Raw genomic sequence first — 20798 nt, forward strand, 5'->3', positions numbered from 1 at the left:
GTGGATGCCGAGAAACTTGAAGCTGTTTACCCTCTCAACCCCAGATCCATCGATGTCAATAGGGGTTAGCCTGTCTCCACAGCTCCTGTAATCCACAACCAGCTCCTTTGTTTCTGCGGCACTGAGGGAGAGGTTGTTTTCTTGACACCACTGTGTCAGAGAGATGACTTCTTTCCTGTAGGCCACCTCATTATTGTTTGAGATAAGGTCAGTCAATGTAGTGTCGTCGACAAATATAATTAGCAGATTGGAGCTGTGGGTAGCGATACAGTCATAGGTATACAGGGAGTAAAGGAAGGGACTCAGTACGCAGCCCTGAGGGGCTCCTGTATTGAGAGTCAGAGGGTTGGAGGTAAGGGAGCCCACTTTTACAACCTGCTGGCGATCTGACAGGAAATCCAGGATCTAGCTGCACAAGGCAGGGTAAAGTCCGAGTTCTCTGAACTTCTTGTCGAGCCTGGATGGAACTATAGTGTTTTATGTTGAACTGTAGTCCAAGAACAGCATTCTCACATAAGCATCCTTCTTCTCCAGATGTGTAAGGACAGTATGTAGAACAGTGGCTATTGTGTCATTTGTCGATCGGTTGTGTCAGTAAGCGAATTGTAGGGGGTCCAGTTTGGGTGGTAGCAAGCTGCTGATGTAATCCTTGACCAGTCTCTCAAAGCATTTGCTTATTATTGAGGTGAGTGTGACAGGATGCCAGTCATTCAGGCATGTTACCTTGGTCTTTTTTGGTACAGAGACAATGGTGGATAATTTGAAGCAGGAGGACACTCTACACTGCGAGAGGGAAAATTACAAATGTCTGTAACACACCTGCCAGTTGTGCTGTGCACATCCTGAGTGCTCGCCCTGGGATGCCATCCGGTCCCGCAGCCTTGTGACTGTCTCCTCGGTGGAAACATCTGCGTACCTCAGCCTCTGAGATGACCAGGTTGCAGGTTGTAGTGGTGGCTTTCCTCGGAGGCTCAGAGTTAGTGACATTGAACCGAGCGTAAAAGTGATTGAGAGACCACGATGTTGGCGGCACCACAATGTTTGGCTTTGAAGTCTGTGATGGTATGCAGCCCTCGCCACGTCGTGTGTGCTACTTGTTGTGAATCTTGACTGAATCTTGTCCCTATATTGTTATTTCGCAGCCTTGATAGCTTTGCATGCAGTAGAACAGAGTGATCTAGGAATAATGGTGCATAGCTCCCTGAAGGTGGAATCTCATGTGGATAGGGTGGTGAAGAAAGCTTTTGGTATGCTGGCCTTTATAAATCAGAGCATTGAGTATAGGAACAACAGATACAAAATGCTGGTGGAACACAGCAGGCCAGGCAGCATCTATGAGGAGAAGCACTGTCGACGTTTTAGGCCGAGACCCTTCGTCAGGACTAAGGGTCTCGGCCCGAAACGTCGACAGTGCTTCTCCTTATAGATGCTGCCTGGCCTGCTGTGTTCCTCCAGCATTTTGTGTCTGTTGTTTGAATTTCCAGCATCTGCAGATTTCCTCGTGATTGAGTATAGGAGTTGGGATGTAATGTTAAAATTGTACAAGGTATTTTAAGGCCAAATTTGGAGTACTGTGTACAGTTCTGGTCACCGAATTATAGGAAAGATGTCAACAAACTAGAAAGAGTACAGAGAAGATTTACTGGAATGTTACCTGGGTTTCAGCACCTACGTTACAGAGAAAGGTTGAACAAGTTAGGTCTTTATTCTTTGGAGCCTAGAAGGTTGAAGGGGGACTTGATAGAGGTATTTAAAATTATGAGGGGGATAGAGTTGACGTGGATAGGCTTTTTCCACTGAGAGTAGGGGAGATTCAAACAAGAGGACATGAGTTGAGAGTTAGGGGGCAAAAGTTTAGGGGTAACACGAGGGGGAACTTCTTTACTCAGAGAGTCGTAGTTGTGTGGAACGAGCTTCCAGTAGAAGAGGTAGAGGCAGTTTCGATATTGTCATTTAAAGTAAAGTTGGAGAGGTATATGGACAGGAAAGGAATGGACGGTTATGGGCTGAGTGCAGGTAGGTGGGACTAAGTGAGAGTAAGCGTTCGGCACGGACTAGAAGGGCTGAGATGGCCTGTTTCCCTGCTGTAATTGTTATATGGTTATAACTGCTTTTCTTGAGCTCTAGTTGATCGCCAGCGATGTAAGCTCGATGTTGCGCTCTAAGTGCTGCTCGCACAGAACTATTGATCCAGGGTTTCTGGTTCAGATGACCCACCGACTTCTGGGGGATAACGTTGTTGATGCACTTCCAGATGAAGCACATGACTTCATCAGTGAACTTGCAGACATCCTCATCATGGAAGACATTCCAGTCGACGTCATCAAAGCAGTCCTGCAGCATGGAGGCCGAGTCAACTGGTACTTAGGTGAGGTATCAAAGTAAACTGGTACTTGAGTGAAGTACCATACTTCCGGTAAGATGGCAGCACATATACATACGGCGGCCTCTCAGGAGTCAACCAAAGGTGCTTTTTTTTATTTGTTAAATGTGTTTTTATACACACTAAGACTATTCCTGACTTCAATAACTACATGTACAGCAGGTCTACTACATCAGTGAGCTGCTCATTGTTCGGAATAGCCAGCTGGTTGTTCACAGAAGGTGAGTCGGGCCACTGGGCCGACGGATTTGAATTGGGCCTTTGGACTGAGGCATTCGAGTCAGACTGTCAGGCCACAGGCTGGACTAGATTTGGGAGAGCTGACCTGGGTGTAGACCATGCTGCTGCCTGCTATCTGGAGGTTGGTGCCTTTGAGCTGGCCCAAAGGCGGCGTGTAGTAAAACCAGGAGTGATTCGCTTGGATATGTCTTTTGTGATCACAAGACCCTGTTGGACATTGATTGCCGCAGGCCTGCTTCCCTTATTTTGTGGTGAGACAGGCAGTGAGGCAGCAATGTTGCCTCATTTGTAACAAGCACTAAGCCTCAAGCCGTGGACTACCATTGCAGTGTGGCGTCCATGGTCAGTTGGAAGTGGCTCTCTTGTTGGTGCTGCCCTCCAGTGTTGGATCAATGGAATTACAAGCTGGACTGACAGGAATCATCAATTTGCTCAGGGTCTTGGACTAAAAGTGTGTTTCCTTACGTGACTATTGCCCCCCCCCCCCCCGCCATTTTGAATGAGTTTGTATGTTTTTGCAGCTTGATCCCAGAGAAATGGTGTCTCATTCAGTTGTACCCATGTATGGTTTAAATGACAATTAAACTTGATTTGATTTGAATGTCTGTGGAATGACACTCCTGAACGGTGAATGGATCTTCCTTTACACTGACTTAAGATATAACAAGATTGTAACTAAGATCAAATTCAAAATGCATTTACAGCAAAAGTGAATAAACTGTAATGGTGAACTTGAGATTATACATACAAATTACTTACTGAACTGGTACAGGTTTTCCCAGGACTTGGACTCTGGCATGGATGTAATGGTCAGTACAGGGCAAGGATTACCTCCCAAAGTATCACATACTGAATCCCGACGAAAATAAATTTGCTGAGGGTCATGTAGTGTCTCCAGTTTTTGAATATGCATCTTTGTTAGAAAGGAAAGAAAATTCTAACAATCATTTTATTCTTTTACCTTACGTTTCTATTCCGAATTTTCAATTCTTACTGCTGACCTTGTACTCATCAGGGTAGATTGCATATAGATGGGAGGAATACAGGTTTATCATTTTACAAAATGAAAACCCCAAGCAGGTTTCAGAAGGGAAAATGTGTACAATAAAATTCATGACTTTAATGTAAATCACGATTTAATATATTATCAAATTACCTAAGCTCAACACTAAAATATCAAACCCAGACATTATGCATGCTTTGTAGAGTTCTGAAGAAAGTAACTTCCTGAAACAAAATTCTGAGTGAGCATGCCAGGAGGTGGCTATGAAGTCTTTCTCCTTGTGGAGGAGTCCAGAGCAATAGGATAATGAGACAAGAGGGAACTATTCCCAAAGAGGATTGCAAATCTTTTGAAATTTTCTGCACCAAGCAGCAAATGACAATTTTTTAAGATATGGAAGACCAAGACTGAGAAAAGAATCAAGGATTATGGGGAAATAAGAAAGTGGAGTGGAGGGCCAAAGATTAGTCCAATTATGATCTTATTGAATATCATGACAGACTTGAGGGTCTGGAAGGCTGTTCCTGATTCTTATGTTTGTTACAGAAGAATCTAAGTCACAGATTTTGTACATCTTAATTGATATTAGATAATAAATAAGTTTATTTCATAACATCAATGTAAGATAATATACTTAATGTACTTAATATGCTTAATGTAGTGTATCTGGATTTCAGCAAGGCATTTGATAAGGTACTCCATGCAAGGCTTATTGAGAAAGTAAGGAGGCATGTGATCCAAGGAGACATTGCTTTGTAGATCCAGAACTGGCTTGCCCACAGAAGGCAAAGAATGGTTGTAATCAGGTCATATTCTGCATGGAGGTCGGTAACCAGTGGTGTGCCTCAAGGATCTGTACTGGGACCCTTACTCTTCATGATTTTTATAAATTACCTGGATGAGGAAGTGGAGGGATGGGTTAGTAAGTGTGCTGATGACACAAAACTTGGGGGTGTTGTGGATAGTGTGGAGGGCTGTCAGAGGTTGCAGCAGGACATTGATAGGATGCGAAACTGGGCTGAGAAGTGGCAGATGAAGTTCAACCCAGATAAGTGTGAAGTGGTTCATTTTGGTAGGTCAAATATGATGGCAGAATATAGTACTAATGGTAAGACTCTTGGGAGTGTGGAGGATCAGAGGGATCTTGGAGTTTGAGTCCACAGGATTGTCAAAGCAGCTGCGCAGGTTGACTCTGTGGTTAAGAAGGCATACGGTGCACTGGCCTTCATCAATCATGGGATCGAGTTTAGGAGCCAAGAGGTAATGGTGCAGCTATATAGGATCCTGGTCAGACCCCACTTGGAGTACTGTGCTCAGTTCTGGTCGCCTCACTACGGGAAGGATATGGAAACCATAGAAAGGGTGCAGAGGAGATTTACAAAGATGTTGCCTGGATTGGGGAGCATGCATTATGAAAGCAGGTTCAGTGAACTTGGCCTTTTCTCCTTGGAGTGATGGAGGATGAGAGGTGACCTGATAGAGGAGTACGAGATGATGAGAGGCATTGATCATGTGGATAGTCAGCGGCTTTATCCCAGGGCTGAAATGGTTGCCACAAGAGGGCACAGGTTTAAGGTGCTTGAGAGTAGATACAGAGGAGATGTCAGGGATAAGGTTTTTTTTACACAGAGAGTGGTGAGTGCGTGAAATGGGCTGCTGGCAACTGTGGTGGAGGTGGATACGATAGGGTCTTTTAAGGACTACTGGATAGGTACATGGAGCTTAGAAAAATAGAGGGCTATGGGTAACCTTAGTAATTTCTAAGGTAGGGACATGTTCGGCACAAGTTTGTGGACAGCAGAGCCTGTACAGTCAGTCCCCGGGTTACGAATGAGTTCCATTCCTGCGTCCGTCTTTAAGTCGGAACAAGTACATCCGGTATTATTTAGCGTCAGTTAGACAAATGTTTGTCTTAGTATATAGTATATATTTTACCTTTCTATGCATATAAAACACTTAAGAAACGTATGTATTCCAATAATTAAACCACTGCATTGCTTAGTAATAATTGTAGCTTCCATCGGGGCAGGGCCTTTCACATACTCCATTATTCTCACTTCATCCTTTATCCTTTAAAATTGTTCTGATTGACCGACTGTAGCCTAACACTTTTCCAATGACCGATGGCGTTTCACCTCTTTCCAAACGCTTTATTATTTCCACTTCATTTTCAATCGCGCTTGCTTTCCATCAACGGATCAGAAACACTGCGGGCGGCGGGTCCCGACCTCCACTGGGTCCTAATGACCACCGCACTGAATTCCCCAGGTCCTAAAGTCCACCGCACTGAAACAGGTTAAATGGGACAAGTGGGGGCTGTGCTGGGTTTGGGTATTTGATCCTCCACAATATTCCGCATGGGAATTTAAACTGGAGGTGACAATGTTTTTTTTTACAAGGTCGAGTTGCAAGCTCGACATCAACCCGGCACGGATGGGAGTTCAATGGATCAACATCAACCCGGCACAGGAGGGGTCTGTCGCTGGATTGAATTCGGGAACCTCCGTTCTCGAGCCCGGCGCTGATCTCACTGCGCCACCAGCCGACCGGAACGGGGGGGGTGGGGGGAGGTGGTCAGGGAGAATCTTGCTAAGAAAAATTTAAGCCAAATACAAAGTTACACACTCAACACAGTGTCAACCGTAACGACTTAAATGTTGGACGGCGTCGCGATCCGACTTAAAATGGCGGACGGCGTTCTCCTTCCTCGGTTCGTAAGTACGAGTTGTCCATAAGTCGGACATTCGTAACTTGGGGACTACCTGTATACTGCTGTAGGTTTTCTATGTTTCTACTTTCAGCATCTGCAAATCAAAAAAAACTAAACTTCCAACATCAAGCTAACACTTCTTTTAGGACTTAAGAATTGTATTTAGATTTTGAAGGCAGCAATGTATAACCACCACGCACTATACAACATGCAGGTAACGGCTGCATTATCTATTTTACAATTAACAATTGCAATTCAACATTTTATACACATTACCTGCAAGGTAGAGTACGTATATGGATAGTGATAAGCAAAGTAGCACACATCATCCTTATGAGTAAAAGTCATTGTAAATGTCAGTGTGTAATACGATTTTCCTTTCTGACCACCAGCTGCAATTGAGCTTCTGGAGAAATGATTCCTACAAAGGAAAGGAATAATTTATGTTAAAATATTTCGCAATTTGCACTTTTCAGTGCATTGACTGCAGATAGATAGCTAGATCATTGATTAAGTTTTAGTTGGATAACAATTCATTATTTACCATGTTTGGTTCAATTGGAACAGATTAGATAATCAATTCACTCATATCAGATTGAAATCTAATTTTCAGAAAGCTATTTCAGTTTCCTGATTAACATCTTGTACTAAATAAGTTACTTGCTCCTTTTTATTAAAACATATTTCCCTCTGCCTTGCAAAACTTCAGAAAAATTACCTTTTTCTGTTGGATTTTCTTAAGACTGATGTTCTGTTTAGCTTATAAACTGGCTAGGGAACATAGCAATAAGGAACTATGGCAACTTACTGGTGTTTTGTCTTTAAAGTAAAACTGGAAAAAACACTTCACACCACTGATTAGTGAATAAATTGCTGCCAATGGAAGCAGGAAGTCACGATAAGGAGCAAAAATCTGTGCATTTTAAAGGTCTGGCATCTTCTGATGTGTTGGGGTAATGATCTTTTTTCCAGTATTAATTCATTAATGGTTTCTACTTCTACCACTCTTTCACGCAGAGAGTTCCAGAGCCCTTGCCCCTTTACTGATATACAGCAGCTCTACTGATTCTTCCTAATACACAAAAATTCCCTGTTCTGACAACACCCTTGTATATATTCTTGGCAATATCTAAGAAGCTGGGAACTACAAGGTGGAATAACGTAAACACACATTTGACAAATTTAGAGACTGTTTCCAAGTAAATGAAAGGATGACAACTAGCAATAGACTTGCGATGTCCCAAAGCATCAAATATTTTGTGAGTTTAAATCACTAACAATCATGAAAACGTTACAGTCAATTTACCCACAAGAAGATCAATAAATTGAAATGTGGTAACACCAGACAATTAGCTAACTGAAGCTCTAGGAACCTTCCTCTCCTTCAGAACCTATACAACCTTTTAAGTTCACCATGATGGTAAAAGAAATTTTAGCTTAATAACTCATCTAAAGGAGCATTGGTATTTCAGCCTATATACTTGTGTTGAATTTATTGGAAAATGGAGATCGTAATTATCATTGGAAGAATTGACATGTAGCCAGGGGGTAAATATGATTAAAATAAATCCTGGTAAACATGAGATATGCAGCATTTTATTATAAATAATGGATATACTAGTGCACTAGAAAGGCAGGTTAATAATTATATTTTCTTTAATCATTACCAGTACCACGTATGTTAACAATATACCAGCAAAATAGAAACCGTGGAATCCAAACAAAAACTAATTGTGCTAAATTGAGCAGTTCAAACCACAAACAATTTATAATAAATTAGATACTGTGCTTCAGATAAAATTTGTGGTCAGTTGGAAAATACTGTGCCCAAGGTTTTTTTTGGGCTATAAACCTCCTCTAACATATTGTTGTGAACAGAAGATTAAAGTTCAGGTGATAATGTTGTACAGCTCCCATGCCAATTATATATGCTATCTAATTCTGAAGGTCTGGCTGTTGGACTTTTACTATCTCGAAGGGGAATACAATTCAACTCATGTACTGAGAAAGACAGAAGAGCAATTTTAATACTTGTAACACCAATTTACTATTTTGAGGAATATAATTCCACAGTTAAAACTGATTTGACTGTGGTCTGCAGAAGTTGTTAATGGAGAAAACAGATATTATTAAAAAGATAATTGTGCTGTTAAGTATTAGCCTTAAACTGAGTTGAAGAGAAAATCTGAGGATTAGGTGCACAAGTTCTTACAAATGAAACACTATATCTTTAATCAGATACTTTGAAAAAACAAGGGAGGTGGATCCTTTCTCATTGAAGATTAAAGGTCCCAAGTGTTAAAAGCATTTCTAGAAGCACAGATATTGCCTGATCTGCTAAGAGTTCCTCATGTGCTTCTTATCATTTTCTAATCCTCCTCAATATTAAGTTAAATCAACTTGATTATTGAAAGTGAAAAGACTCTAATGCAAGTATATCCTCTTAAGAAGAGTGGATAATGTTTACATCAGTCAATTACTGCCAACAATGATTAATCTAAACAGAATAGTTAAGCCTGTATGTGCTTGTGGATCTTAAATCATTGGAACTGGAATGTTGGTGACTAGTATTCTGCTAAAAAAAAAAGCAATTTTACTATTAACTGGAGTAAGGGCAATGGAGTCATAAGAGAGACCACAGACCACAGATGCTGGAAATCTGGAGTGACACAAGAAATGCTGGAGGAATTCAGTAGATTAGGCAGCAAATATGGAGGGAAATGGACAGTTGACAATTTGGGTCGAGACCTTTCATCAGGACTGGAAGGAAAGAGGTGAGATAGCCAGTATGAAAGGTGGGAGAAAGGTGAATCCAGATGATGGGAGTGACAAGCAGACGTGGGAGGGAAAGAGTGAGAATGACGTAAAAAGCTGGGAGATGATAAGTGGAAGTGACAAAGTGACAAAAGCCTAAAGAAGATGAAACCTGACAGGACAGAGTAGTGACCATAGAATAAGCAGAAGGAGGTGAGGAGGGGAACCAGAGGGCGGAATCCGTGTGTGATGGCTAGATCAAGAGGATGGGGAAGGGGAAAGTGGTGATGGGACCTCTGGGATAAGGGAAAGGAAGAAGCTCACAGAGTGTAGTGGAATTTACAGAAATTAATGTTCATGCCGTCAGATTGCGGACTACCAAGAAGGAAAGTAAAGTTCTGTTTCTCTTATCGGTGTCTAGCCTCAACTTGGTAATAGACGCGGCTGTGGACGGACATGTTGGTGTGGGCATGGGTAGTGGAATTAAAATTGCTGGCCACCGACAGAGCCTGGCTATTATAGTAGACAAGCAAAGGTGCTTGATGAAACAATCTCCCAATCTGTATCTGGTTTCACTGATATAAAGGAAGCCACACTAGGAACACCAGATGCAATAAATTATACCAATGGAGTGACATGTGATTACCACACTTGGAAGAAATGTTTAGGGCCCTGAATGGTGGTGAGGGAGGTGTAGGGGCAGGTGTAACGTTCAGCACAGTTGTAGGGATCAGTGCTTTGAGGGGGATTGGCAGGGTAGGTTAAACAAATAAAATCATGGAGAGAGTGATCACTATGGAAAATGGAGAGGGGATGGAAGAGAGTGGGAACTTATGCCAAATGGGGATAGTGGAACTAGTAAAGAATGAGATGCTGGATGTGAAGGCTTATAGGCTGGTAGGTGAGGACAAGGGAACCTCTATCCATGCAATGTCTGGTGAGGGTAGTATGGGGTGAGGACAGAACAGGAGGAAATAAATGTGATGCAGGTTGACTGATAACAGTTGGGGGGGTGGGGGGTGCCTGTTTTCTGTAAAAAGAGGAAATCTGAAATATCCTGGAGTGGATAGCCTCATCACAAGAATAGATGCAACAGAAATGTCAGAACTGACAGTAGGAAAATGTATTCTTGCAAACACAATGGACTCCTAAGATTAAGTAAACAATTTTATAATCAGAATTAGAATAAAGTTAAATTATCACTGATATCTTCTTCTTCAGCTGTCCATCGATTTCAATGTTGACTGTGCTGAGAGTCCAGTCTCTGCAGGCACGTTTATGGGCCACAAGACCAGACCAGCACTGGATCGACACTGTCTCCCACATCGGTTGCATTTGTGATTTGACTGGTCTAGCACCAAATGTCTGCGTTCATGACCTGCTTCATATTTCTTCTGTCTTTTCTCCTCAATAGCTGGGATTGACTTCTTGACAATGCAGCACCAACTTCTTCTGTCCAAAGCTTCTTTCTCCCAGGTGTTGACATTCATGTCAGTGTTCTTCATTTGGCGCTTGAGCACATCGTTGTAGCGCAGCTTCTGACCACCGTGCTTCCTCTTCCCTTCATGTAGCTCGCCATAGAAAACAGCTTTGGGTAAACGATCATCGCTCATTCTTGTGACATGACCAGTCCAACGCAGCTGAGAAGTTGTGTTGAGAGATTCTGCACTGACTGTCCCAGCACGTTTGAGCACCTCCACATCTGGTACCCTCTCTTGCCACTTGATGTGTAATATTTGGCTTAAATGCCTGAGTTGTGTCTTTGTCAATTTCTTGATGTGCTTCTGATACAATGTCATCACTTCAGTTGAATAAAGCAGAGATTGTAAACAGCTGTGTTATACACTTTGACCTTGGTTGCAATTTTAATGTCGTGGTAAGACCGAAGTTGCTTCTACTTTTGTAGCTGATTTAATTCTCCTCTCAACTTCCTGATCTGATGAGTTGGTGTTGTGAAATTTATTGTTTTGTGGCAGCAGTTCATTGCAACACATAAAAAACTATAAATTACCATGTAATATAGTAAAAAAAAATTAAATAAGTAGTGCAAAAAGGGAGCAGAAAAATACTGAGTGTTCATGGGTTTATTGTCCTTCTAGAAATCTGATGGCAGAGAGGAAGAAGCTGTTCCTGAAACGTTCAGTGTGTGACTTCAGGCTCCTGTACCTCCTCCTTGATAGTAGCAATGTGGACGGAGTTAAGATGGTGCCGAGTGGCCTCCTCTTCAAGCTCATCTGCAGAAACAGCTTAAATTCCTCTCTTTAATGTCTCTTTTTTGCCTCTTCTAGGTGGTTAGGGGTCGAGTGAGGTCCTGATCTGCAATGCCACTCAAACTGCATTTTTTTTTACGGCAGTTGAGTTCCTGCTCCTGGATCTCACTGGCCGGCCATTTTCTGACATTCTCTGGGCAGGTTGCAGATAACAGCACCTCCAGGGTGCGACTGATTCCAGGCCAATGTTGCCGACTGAGGTGTTGCAGGCGAAGGAACATCAGGACTTCACTGTGGCAGATGTGTGGACAGAGGTCTTTGTAGTCGAGCGATTGCACTCTCTCTCTCTTTCTCTCAATGGTGGGGAGAAATTGCTGCCGATTCTTGAGTAGGAGAATCTCAGAATAACGAGACGCAGCAGATTGTAGCAGCATAACAGTGACTGTAAGTCTACCCCTTTGCTGTGAAATGGGTGACATCTCTGCCCATTGTGAGTGAGAGAGAGCCTGTGGCATGTCGAACTGTCCGGTCGGTAAACAATAGATTTTGTTGACTGCAGATCATGCACTCTCTTTGGTGCTTTGCCATTGTTTGATGGGTGGTGGGCACTGACGCTTTTTGCTGAAATGAGCAAGAGGGAGGGGGTGGTTAATCTGTTGAAGCTTGCTGCTGCTTGCGTGGGGGGGAGGGAAGAGGGAACTTTGGAGTTCAAATACTTTTCTGTCATTCATTCTTTTGGGCTTTTTCTGTTTTTCATAGATGTCTGCCAAGACTAAGTATTTCAGGTTGTATACTGTATACATTCTCTGATAATAAACAGAACCATTTCAAATGAGAAGAGGGGATGCCTTGGGTGATGGGGGTCCTTAATGATGGATGCTGCCATTTTGAGGCATCGCCTTTTGAAGGCATCCTCAACGGTAGAAAGGCTGGTGCCCATGATGGAGCTGACTGAGTTTATAACCTCCTACTGCTTTTTCCAATCCTGTGCAGTGGCCACTGCATACCAGACAGCGATGCAGTTTTGGTCTCCTCAAACTCATCGTGAAGTATAGCCACTGTGGTGCCTTGTTTGCAATTGCATCATGTGGGCACAGGAACATCTGCCTTTTTATCACTGGTGAGTACACTTTGCACAGAGACAGGAGACTGCCTTTTCATTGCTGGTGCGATCGCTCTGCTACGAAGAGGGAGAATGCCGGGCAGATTTTCTGCGTTTTTGATGTGGACTTGGACTGTCAACCTTTTTTCAGTCTCGTGGTTTTTTTATATTCTGTGTTTTTCACCTGATTTTTCCCTTTTTTTGTGTGTGGGGGAGGGGGATTTGGGGGTCAATGTGCCTGTAGGTTTTAGTTCGTTTTTTTCTGCGGAGAGGAGGGATTTTGGGGTTCATGCCTTTTGTGATACCTTTCTTTTCTTTCTTGGTTTCATGACTATCTGGAGAAGAAGAATTTCAGAGTTGTATACTTTGATAATAAATGAACCTTTGAATTAAATTAATTGTAAACTCCAGGTAACACAGAAAATGCCACAAAATATAGTTTAATATACACCTACACACAGTAAACAGCCTAACTTCCGAGCTTAATATGAACCAACTTTCTACAAATTTTGTCAGTGAACTCTTAGTTAGATTCTAACAGGGTTTTTCAGCTAATTCTTGCTTTCCTTTTCTAATTACCGTAAATTAAATGCAAAGTGCATTATCCCTAAGAACCCGAAGGCTAGAAGGGAAGAATCCTCATCTTATCTGAAATCCTGAAGCTTCAGAAAGCTGAGATGAACCAAAAATGAAAATATTGTCAAGTTTTTGTTATATTAATGAATGTGACAGTGATTGTAAAATAGAGCCATGACCTTCACCAAGAGAGTGAACTGCAGATAAAATAACTATTTCTTGCTTGCAAGGAAGGCAAAATTAAACTGAATAAACTAAAAATCTATAATTTCATGATTAAGAAAGGAACAAATTTCAATGAGTCAGCAGTAAACTGAAAATAAAATAATGCAATGAAATATAGTCATGTATATTTCTGAACAACGAACACACACACACACACTCACGCACACGCACACACTTACTTGTAGTAACAGATGTCTGTTCCAGTTCTAACCCACCGTGGCCTTCCAAGCATGGCTTCTTGGACTGAATACATTAGGGGATGCATACCTTTCAAAAGAAAATGTGATTTCAGTGTACTTATGAATAGAAGTATAAATACCATTGCCCCTCAGTGCACTTCATAAATTGAACAATGTGAGATTTTCCTGTACTTTCTATTCTGTTGATTTTGTCACAACAATAAGACTACACCACAAAGAGAAATTTCTGATGGTGTTCAGAGCAGCTTGTGAACTGTATGTTTTTGGTCTGTCAAGAAAGAAGTTGGATCTGGTTCTGCGGAATGAAAGGGCCAACTGAAGCAAATGTCAGTGGGAAAATAATTAGGGAACATACTCTCATAAGGTTTAGATAGTAATAGAGATAGGTAAGAGGAATCTAAAGATGAACTGCAATGAAAAATGTGGCTAGCTAGTATCATGTGCAACTATGGATTGGCAAGTAAAATAGAACAGATGATCTATGAAAGATTGCTTCAAGTACAGAGTAGTTATATTTCCATAATGATAGAAGGTGTAGGAAATAACATTAGAACTCACTGGATGGCAAAGAAGTAGAAATAAGGAATGGGTAATTTTGAATAACACTTTTCAAATAAACAAAACTCATATGAAACCAACAAAGTGGCCCAGAAGCAAGCAGAAAAGAAACAGGAAGGCAGGTAGCACACATTGGGATCAATTATGTTGCACAGGTATGGATATAACAAGTAGATAGTAGCAAGAGCGATAGGGTCAGAGGTTGGTTGATAAACCTACAAGTCTTCCCCAGCTTATGTAAACCTGACTAATGTGTACCACTCATACATATAAACAACTGGCCGGATGGAATAGCCAACTGCTGCAGGGCTATAGGAATCTTCTACCATGTGGAAACTTGATTTGTGATCGAATTTCTGCTATGTGAACTGTTCAGATAACACACAGTTCACAGTATCAGAACCCTACCAAAACATGCAGAGGGCCTGTAATGAGCACTTTTTAAAATCAGTTTTCACTGAGGAACTTAATGCTGTAAAGATTTCAGCAGAAATGGAGACAGTTGAGATAACAGACAGGACATATAATTATAAGAGGAACATACTAGATAGGTAGCCAATGCTTAATGACACTTACACTGGATGGAGTACATCCATGGTTGCTGAAGGAAACAGAAAATTGTAGACAGGCCTGTCATTATTTTCACTGTTCCTTACATACATGGAAGTGCCAACCACCAGCAAACATGACACTCTTGACTAAAAAATGTGCAACTATCGTCTGATCAGTATAATTTAATAGTGGTTAAGATCTTAGGAACATCAATCAGGGAAAAAGTGGAAATATTGAGCAAATAAAAGAGAGCCCACACAGATTTGTAAAATACAAATTGTGTTTAACAGTCCTCCTGCAAATTTTTGATGTGGTAACTGAGAAGGCTGAATAGCTGGTCAACAAAATTGAAGACCAGGGATGAAAGTATCAATGGCAGCATGGATAATGAAGAGCAGAAGGCAGAGTTGTAAACAACTTTGTTTCCTTCTGGAGGGGCTGGCAGTCAGATCAGTTTTTTAATGCTTATTAATAACCTGAACATGGATTGTGCAGGGTAAAATTTCCAAACTTGAGATATAGATTGACAAGCAGAATTGGCAAGCACGCAGCAGATGAAAGTTAACAGTGACAAGTGTGAGGTGATGCAGCTCAGCAGAAAGACCAAGAGTTAATAAAGCATAAATGACGCAGTTCTGAATGGTGTGAAGGTACATGGTGAGCTGGATATGTGTATCCTTTCTTAAAGTAGCAGTATATATTGAAAGCACAGTTTGTAAAGCTTCAGAAAAAGCATAAAAGCAGGAAGGTTATGTAGAGCCTTGGTGAAACATAGTCATAGACTAATACAGCACTAAAACAGCCCTTCATCACAACTCGTCCATGCTAACCACTACATCGTCTCTTATAGTCCCAGAAACTCCAAGCTCCTTCCCTCCATGTATTTATCCAATTAACTCTTAAATGCTGCAATTGTACCCACCACAACCACTACCTCTGGCAGCTCATTCTTGCTACTCACTACCCTTTGAGTAAAGAAATTGCCACTCAGGTCTTTTTAAAATCTTGTCCCTCTTGTATCTGTGTATTCATGTTTAGGACTCCCCAACATTGAGGTGAAGTCTATGACCTTCCACCTCAACCATAGCTCTCATGACTTTATAAATTTTGTTAAGATCAGACCTCATTTTCCAAGCAATGAAGCCCCAGCATGGTCAAACTCTCCTTAAAACTCAGACCCTCTGGTCCAGTTAGCTTTCTCATAAATCTCTTCTGAACCCTCTCCAATTTGAAGCATTTTTCCTGTAAATAAACTGTACACAAACTCAGTGCAACCTCACCAACAACTTATATAATTGCGCAAAACATCTCTATTCCTAAACTCAATGCTCTGACTGATGAAGGCCAGCATGCTAAATGCCTTCTTCACCGTCCTGCCTACTGTGCAGCCTTCTTCAGTGAACTGTGCACTTGTACTCCCAGTCATGCTGTTCCACCAACACACCTGGCCATTCACTCTATAAATTCTCTCCTGTTTTGACTATCAAAAAAATACATCATCTCACTGTTATCTAAGTTTAAATCCATTTGCCATTCCTCAGTCCATCTGCCCAACTGATCAAGATCTCTTTGCAATTCATTATAATCTGCTTCACCATTGACAAGGCCTCCTAATTTAGCATCATCAGCAAATGTGCTAATTATGCCATGTACATTCATATCCAAATAATTTAATATACACCATGAATAACAAAGGTTTCATCACTGACCTTTTCTTCCAATCATTGAGCAAATTCTGAATTCACCTTGCTATCTTCCCCTGAATCCCAATCAACCTAACCTTCCAGATCAGTCTGGAGGCAATCCGTGCCTTAGTTTTTCTATCGTACCTGTTCAGGTATGTGCATTGAAACAGATGCAATTTAAACCAGTGGTTCTACCTGCCCTTTTTATGTAAACGTCATTATCATGATTCTTAGGCTTACACGCTTAGGTTGTAGCACAAACCCCTATATTCTCACTGATTTCACTATCTCATCCCACCCCCTGCAAATCTTGTTTAAGCCCTTCCTCATGGGAAAAGCAAATTTCCTTGCTAAGATATTGATCCTAATGCCCCTCTTGTACAGGGTGCCTCTACTGCGAAAGAAATCCCAATGATACAGGAACCCGAATACCTGTCTCCTGCACTAACTCGTCAGCCACACATTCATTCGGCCTACTGTTGTACTCTGGACTCACTAGCATGTGGCACCAAGACTAATCGGAGATTACTACTCTCGTGGTCCTACAATCTACGGATCTAGGGTAGTGCACCCAATACTAGTTACCACACTTGAGAAAACACCTGAAGACACAAGAATAATTTCAGGTAAAAGGCTCAGCTGGGGAATATGGGCTGCTCTCCTTTTAGTAAAGGCTAACAGGCATTTTGATAGAAATGTACAAGATCAAAAAAGGCTTAGATAAGCCAATGTACAGAATTGCAAGGAGGATGGACCAGTGCACAGATTTTAAGTGATGGAAAAAAGATGCAGGGCTAGGTAGAAGAGCAGAAAATGGGGGAAGAACCTTTTTTGCTGCATACAGAGAGTGATTATAATCTGGAATTCTATGTTTTTATATTAACTTGTGGCCTAATGTTACATGCAAAATAAAGATGAACTACACTATCTCTTAAATGCACTGCTACATGTAGGTTGGAGAGGTCTAGAATAAATATTTTGAGAATGTGTGCACCGTACAGAACGTTGCTGTGACAAGTGTGAATTAGTAAATGGGGCTGCTGGCAGTATATTATAGTTTATGCCCTCTAAACTTATTTCAATAAATATGATAGGTATTAAAAACCTCAAGGCAGTTATGACAGACATGGGATTCTGCTGATACTGGATATCTTGATCAGGTTTTGAAGCTGATAATGATATCCTTGTATGAAAACGGTGGGATTTTCCAGATTTAGATACTTGACAAATTTATTTTGCTGAGGATGTAAGTGGATGGAGATCCACACATTGGACAGCCATGGCAAAATAGTTGTTCCACTATTTAACAGCCATTTGAAATTCCTCAGAAAAAAAGATAGTTAATGATTTTGTTCTGACACAACCTGAGACAAATCAACTACTTCCAAGGTGTAAAGAGAATCCACAATTGTTGGAAATCCAGAGGAACACATACAAAATGATAGAAGAAGTCAGCAGGTCAGGCAGCATCTATGGAAAGCAATAAACAGTTGATATGTGCCAGGAGGGACAAGAAGGAGCGATCCCTGTGGAAAGTGGAGAGATGCAGGGAGGTAAACATGAGTTTGGTGTAAGATCTCATTGAAGATGGCAGAAATTGTGGAGAATGATGTGCTGGATTCTGAGGCTCGTGTAGTGGTAATTAAGCACTGGAGAAACTCTATCCCTGTTGAGGAGGCAGGGAGATGATACTTCCAAGGATATTTAAGAAACAAAATCATTAAATCAAAAAACCTATCTATATATTAAGTTAAATTGTTAAATACCCTCATGCAGTATTTGGCAACAATATCTGTACAAAGACAAATAAAAAGATTTAGTTGGGATTTAGCAACTAGAATGATTTGAATCAATCATCTTTGAATACTGACAAAAATGTTCTAAGATCGCATACGAACTTATTATCACTGACAATTGTGAAGAGTACAGATTTCAGATTCTATATTCTATACATCCGCTGATATTAAATGAACCTTTGAAACTTTGAAACAGCTACCGAGGAATATTTAACTGCAGTTCAGTTCAATGTCATAAGAAAAATTAATATGCTTAAAATATGAACTGGAAAACCTAATCCAAATTACAAGAAAGTAATTGCAGTGATTAAGAGATTGCTTATTATCTATCACCATGTGGGCGTAAAATAAAATTGTGGCATAATCTGAATCTCCTATCTAAACAGTGACTGAATGCTTTAAAAAAATGAACCTTGTTCAAATTTGCCAGGTCTGCATTTTGACCAAAAAGATAATTAAGTATTTATAACATAGTTAGCTACCAATAATTTAAAAATGTAATGTCTTACCATAGTTGAATTGACTATTAGATTTTTCACAGTTGATAATATTGAACCGATAAGGAATAGCATTCCTCATTCCACTCACTTCAAAATAAAACCATTGGTGATGATGATTGCTGTTTATATCAGAATTAAGGATCAGATCATATTCAAACCTAGAAACAGACAGAGGAAATTGAATAAATTTACCTAGCAAGCTTCAGACAAAAGAGACATCAAGGGAAAGAAATGAGTGTGAAATGAGCTCACAGTTTCTCAAATTCAGTTCTACAGATGCTGGAAATCCCAAGCAACACACACAAAATGCAGGAGGACTTTACATTGTCATATCATGCTTCCAATTCTTAGATTAATTAGAAAATGTACTTCAAAGTATATTTTACTGAAAAGCATTTTCAAATATCCTATGTCATGAATGTCAACTATACCCATTCAGGACTGAATTACTTGACTCAAGGAGCTCCAGTGAGTATGATGCCAACTGCCAGTCACAAAAGAGAATGGAAGATGAATTACAAACATAAACAAAAGAATTAGGGTTAGAAGTGGAGAAAATGGTGTGACAGTGCTACTGGTAGAGGGGGGTTCAAAGATCTTAGGGTTTGGAAGAAAAAATGCCCAGATTCACTGAAGGGGAAACCTTCAGTAGGGTTCTAGCTAGTAATTTCAAAGGAGTATCATATTAATTCTGAATGCTATCTTACTCAAATATTATGGTTTTCCCCACCAATGGAGAATCAATGCTGCAGGTAGATTAAAGAAAAGTTTGCACTGTAGCAATTGGAGTTGAGAAGGGAGATGGGGTAAAATGAAACCCCACTGCCTGCGTATTTTAAAACAAAGATTTTATTCCATTGTCTCTCACTCATCACCACAAATATTCTGTCCATTCCTTAACCTTTCTGATTCTAAATACCTCAGCTTTAGAATTTAGTTTTATATCTTTTGGAGCTTCCTCTGTTCATGTTGAGTGTAGTACAAGTGATCAAAACAGTTATTGTTATCTCCTCACTTATTGTACAGAAGCTGACCATAAAGGAACAGCAGGATTAGTTTTACAATCAGAATTAACAAACAATGATTTACTTTAATTGAAGAAATATATAAAAAAGTAGAAGATTAGTTTGATTAATCCCCTTTTAAATAATGAATTGGCAACTCATATTTAACATATCCAAAATCAAAAGAAATAGAGAATGGGGAAGAAAATTAGACAGGATATTAGTACACAGTGTGATATACAGCTTTTGACAAATTTCCACATAAAATTATCAAATAAACTTCAGGATTGTGGAACTTCAGAGAATATCATGTAAAGGGAAAAGAAATAGCTTTTGCCAACTGTTAATCACAGCATTTTACATAGAGCTTTTATGTTACTTTAAAAAAAGCAAGTACAACAATAGATTGCTCGCATCATAAATGGAGACCTCAAATTGTGGTGTTGCCAATTTCATTACAATATTTGAAGTAGTTTTGGTGGGTGACAGTAAATGAAATAGAGGGAAGGATGTTAGAAGGGCTAGCTGTCTTAAAGCTAGCCCTTCTAACATCAATCACAAACTATGAGATATCTGAGAGCAAACGTCATCTCCAGACTCAGTACTGCAAATCCCTAAAAGAACAATTACATCAAATTATTTTAAAAAGTATATAATTCAATATTTAGAAATATCCTAGTTATTTCAAATGACTGAATTTGTTTCTGCCTGCTCCCAAAACAAAATCATCATTCTTACTTTCTAATTTGAACTACTTTTCGAAGATTTCCAGACTCGAATTGTGAATTGAACCTCAGAGTTTCTCCATCTTCGGGTATAGGATAGCTAAGGGAAAAAGGACAATAAGACAGCATCTACTTAGTAACATCATTAGTGAACATTAAACTACATATTTGAAAACTCACAAGCTTTATTGAACTCACCTTAGAAAATCAAGATCATACACAGTTTTGTCAATAATGTCATTTGCATGAATTAGTCTCTCAATATCCTGGAATATTTTTGTTCTGTAGAAAAATAATAGTTATATGCAATTTTTGCACTTATTTGTTATCAGCTTCTTTTTAAAAGAATATTGTTTTAACTGATTATTCAGTTTAAAATAAAGAGAATTAGGAAAAGTAAAGTATTCAAACAAATTCAAGCATTTTCAAAAGCATCCCATGGATCTAAGTTATTTATTTAGTTTGAAGTTTAAATAACTAGGGCACTTCTTTTAATAAATACAAATAACTAATGCAGTTCATAACAATTAATAAAAAGTTAATGAATTACAATTCATCTTCTAAGAATGTTGTAT

At 40.1% G+C, this 20798-nt stretch overlaps 1 protein-coding gene across 9 annotated transcripts in view; it reads right to left on the minus strand.

Annotated features, from left to right (window-relative positions):
* The window catches only part of agtpbp1 (ATP/GTP binding carboxypeptidase 1), a 254072-nt gene that overhangs the window by 80579 nt on the left and 152695 nt on the right, over positions 1-20798 (minus strand). For all 9 annotated transcript variants that reach the window (XM_073071166.1, XM_073071108.1, XM_073071156.1 and 6 more), the window contains 6 exons: positions 20422-20505; positions 20237-20323; positions 18504-18652; positions 13383-13470; positions 6613-6757; positions 3383-3536 (listed from right to left, as the gene is read on the minus strand). In XM_073071166.1, coding sequence (XP_072927267.1) covers positions 3383-3536; positions 6613-6757; positions 13383-13470; positions 18504-18652; positions 20237-20323; positions 20422-20505 — 707 coding nt within the window. The remainder of the gene's footprint in view (positions 1-3382; positions 3537-6612; positions 6758-13382; positions 13471-18503; positions 18653-20236; positions 20324-20421; positions 20506-20798) is intronic.

This window comes from Hemitrygon akajei, chromosome 2, assembly GCF_048418815.1.
Source record: "Hemitrygon akajei chromosome 2, sHemAka1.3, whole genome shotgun sequence".
Lineage (NCBI taxonomy): Eukaryota > Metazoa > Chordata > Chondrichthyes > Myliobatiformes > Dasyatidae > Hemitrygon > Hemitrygon akajei.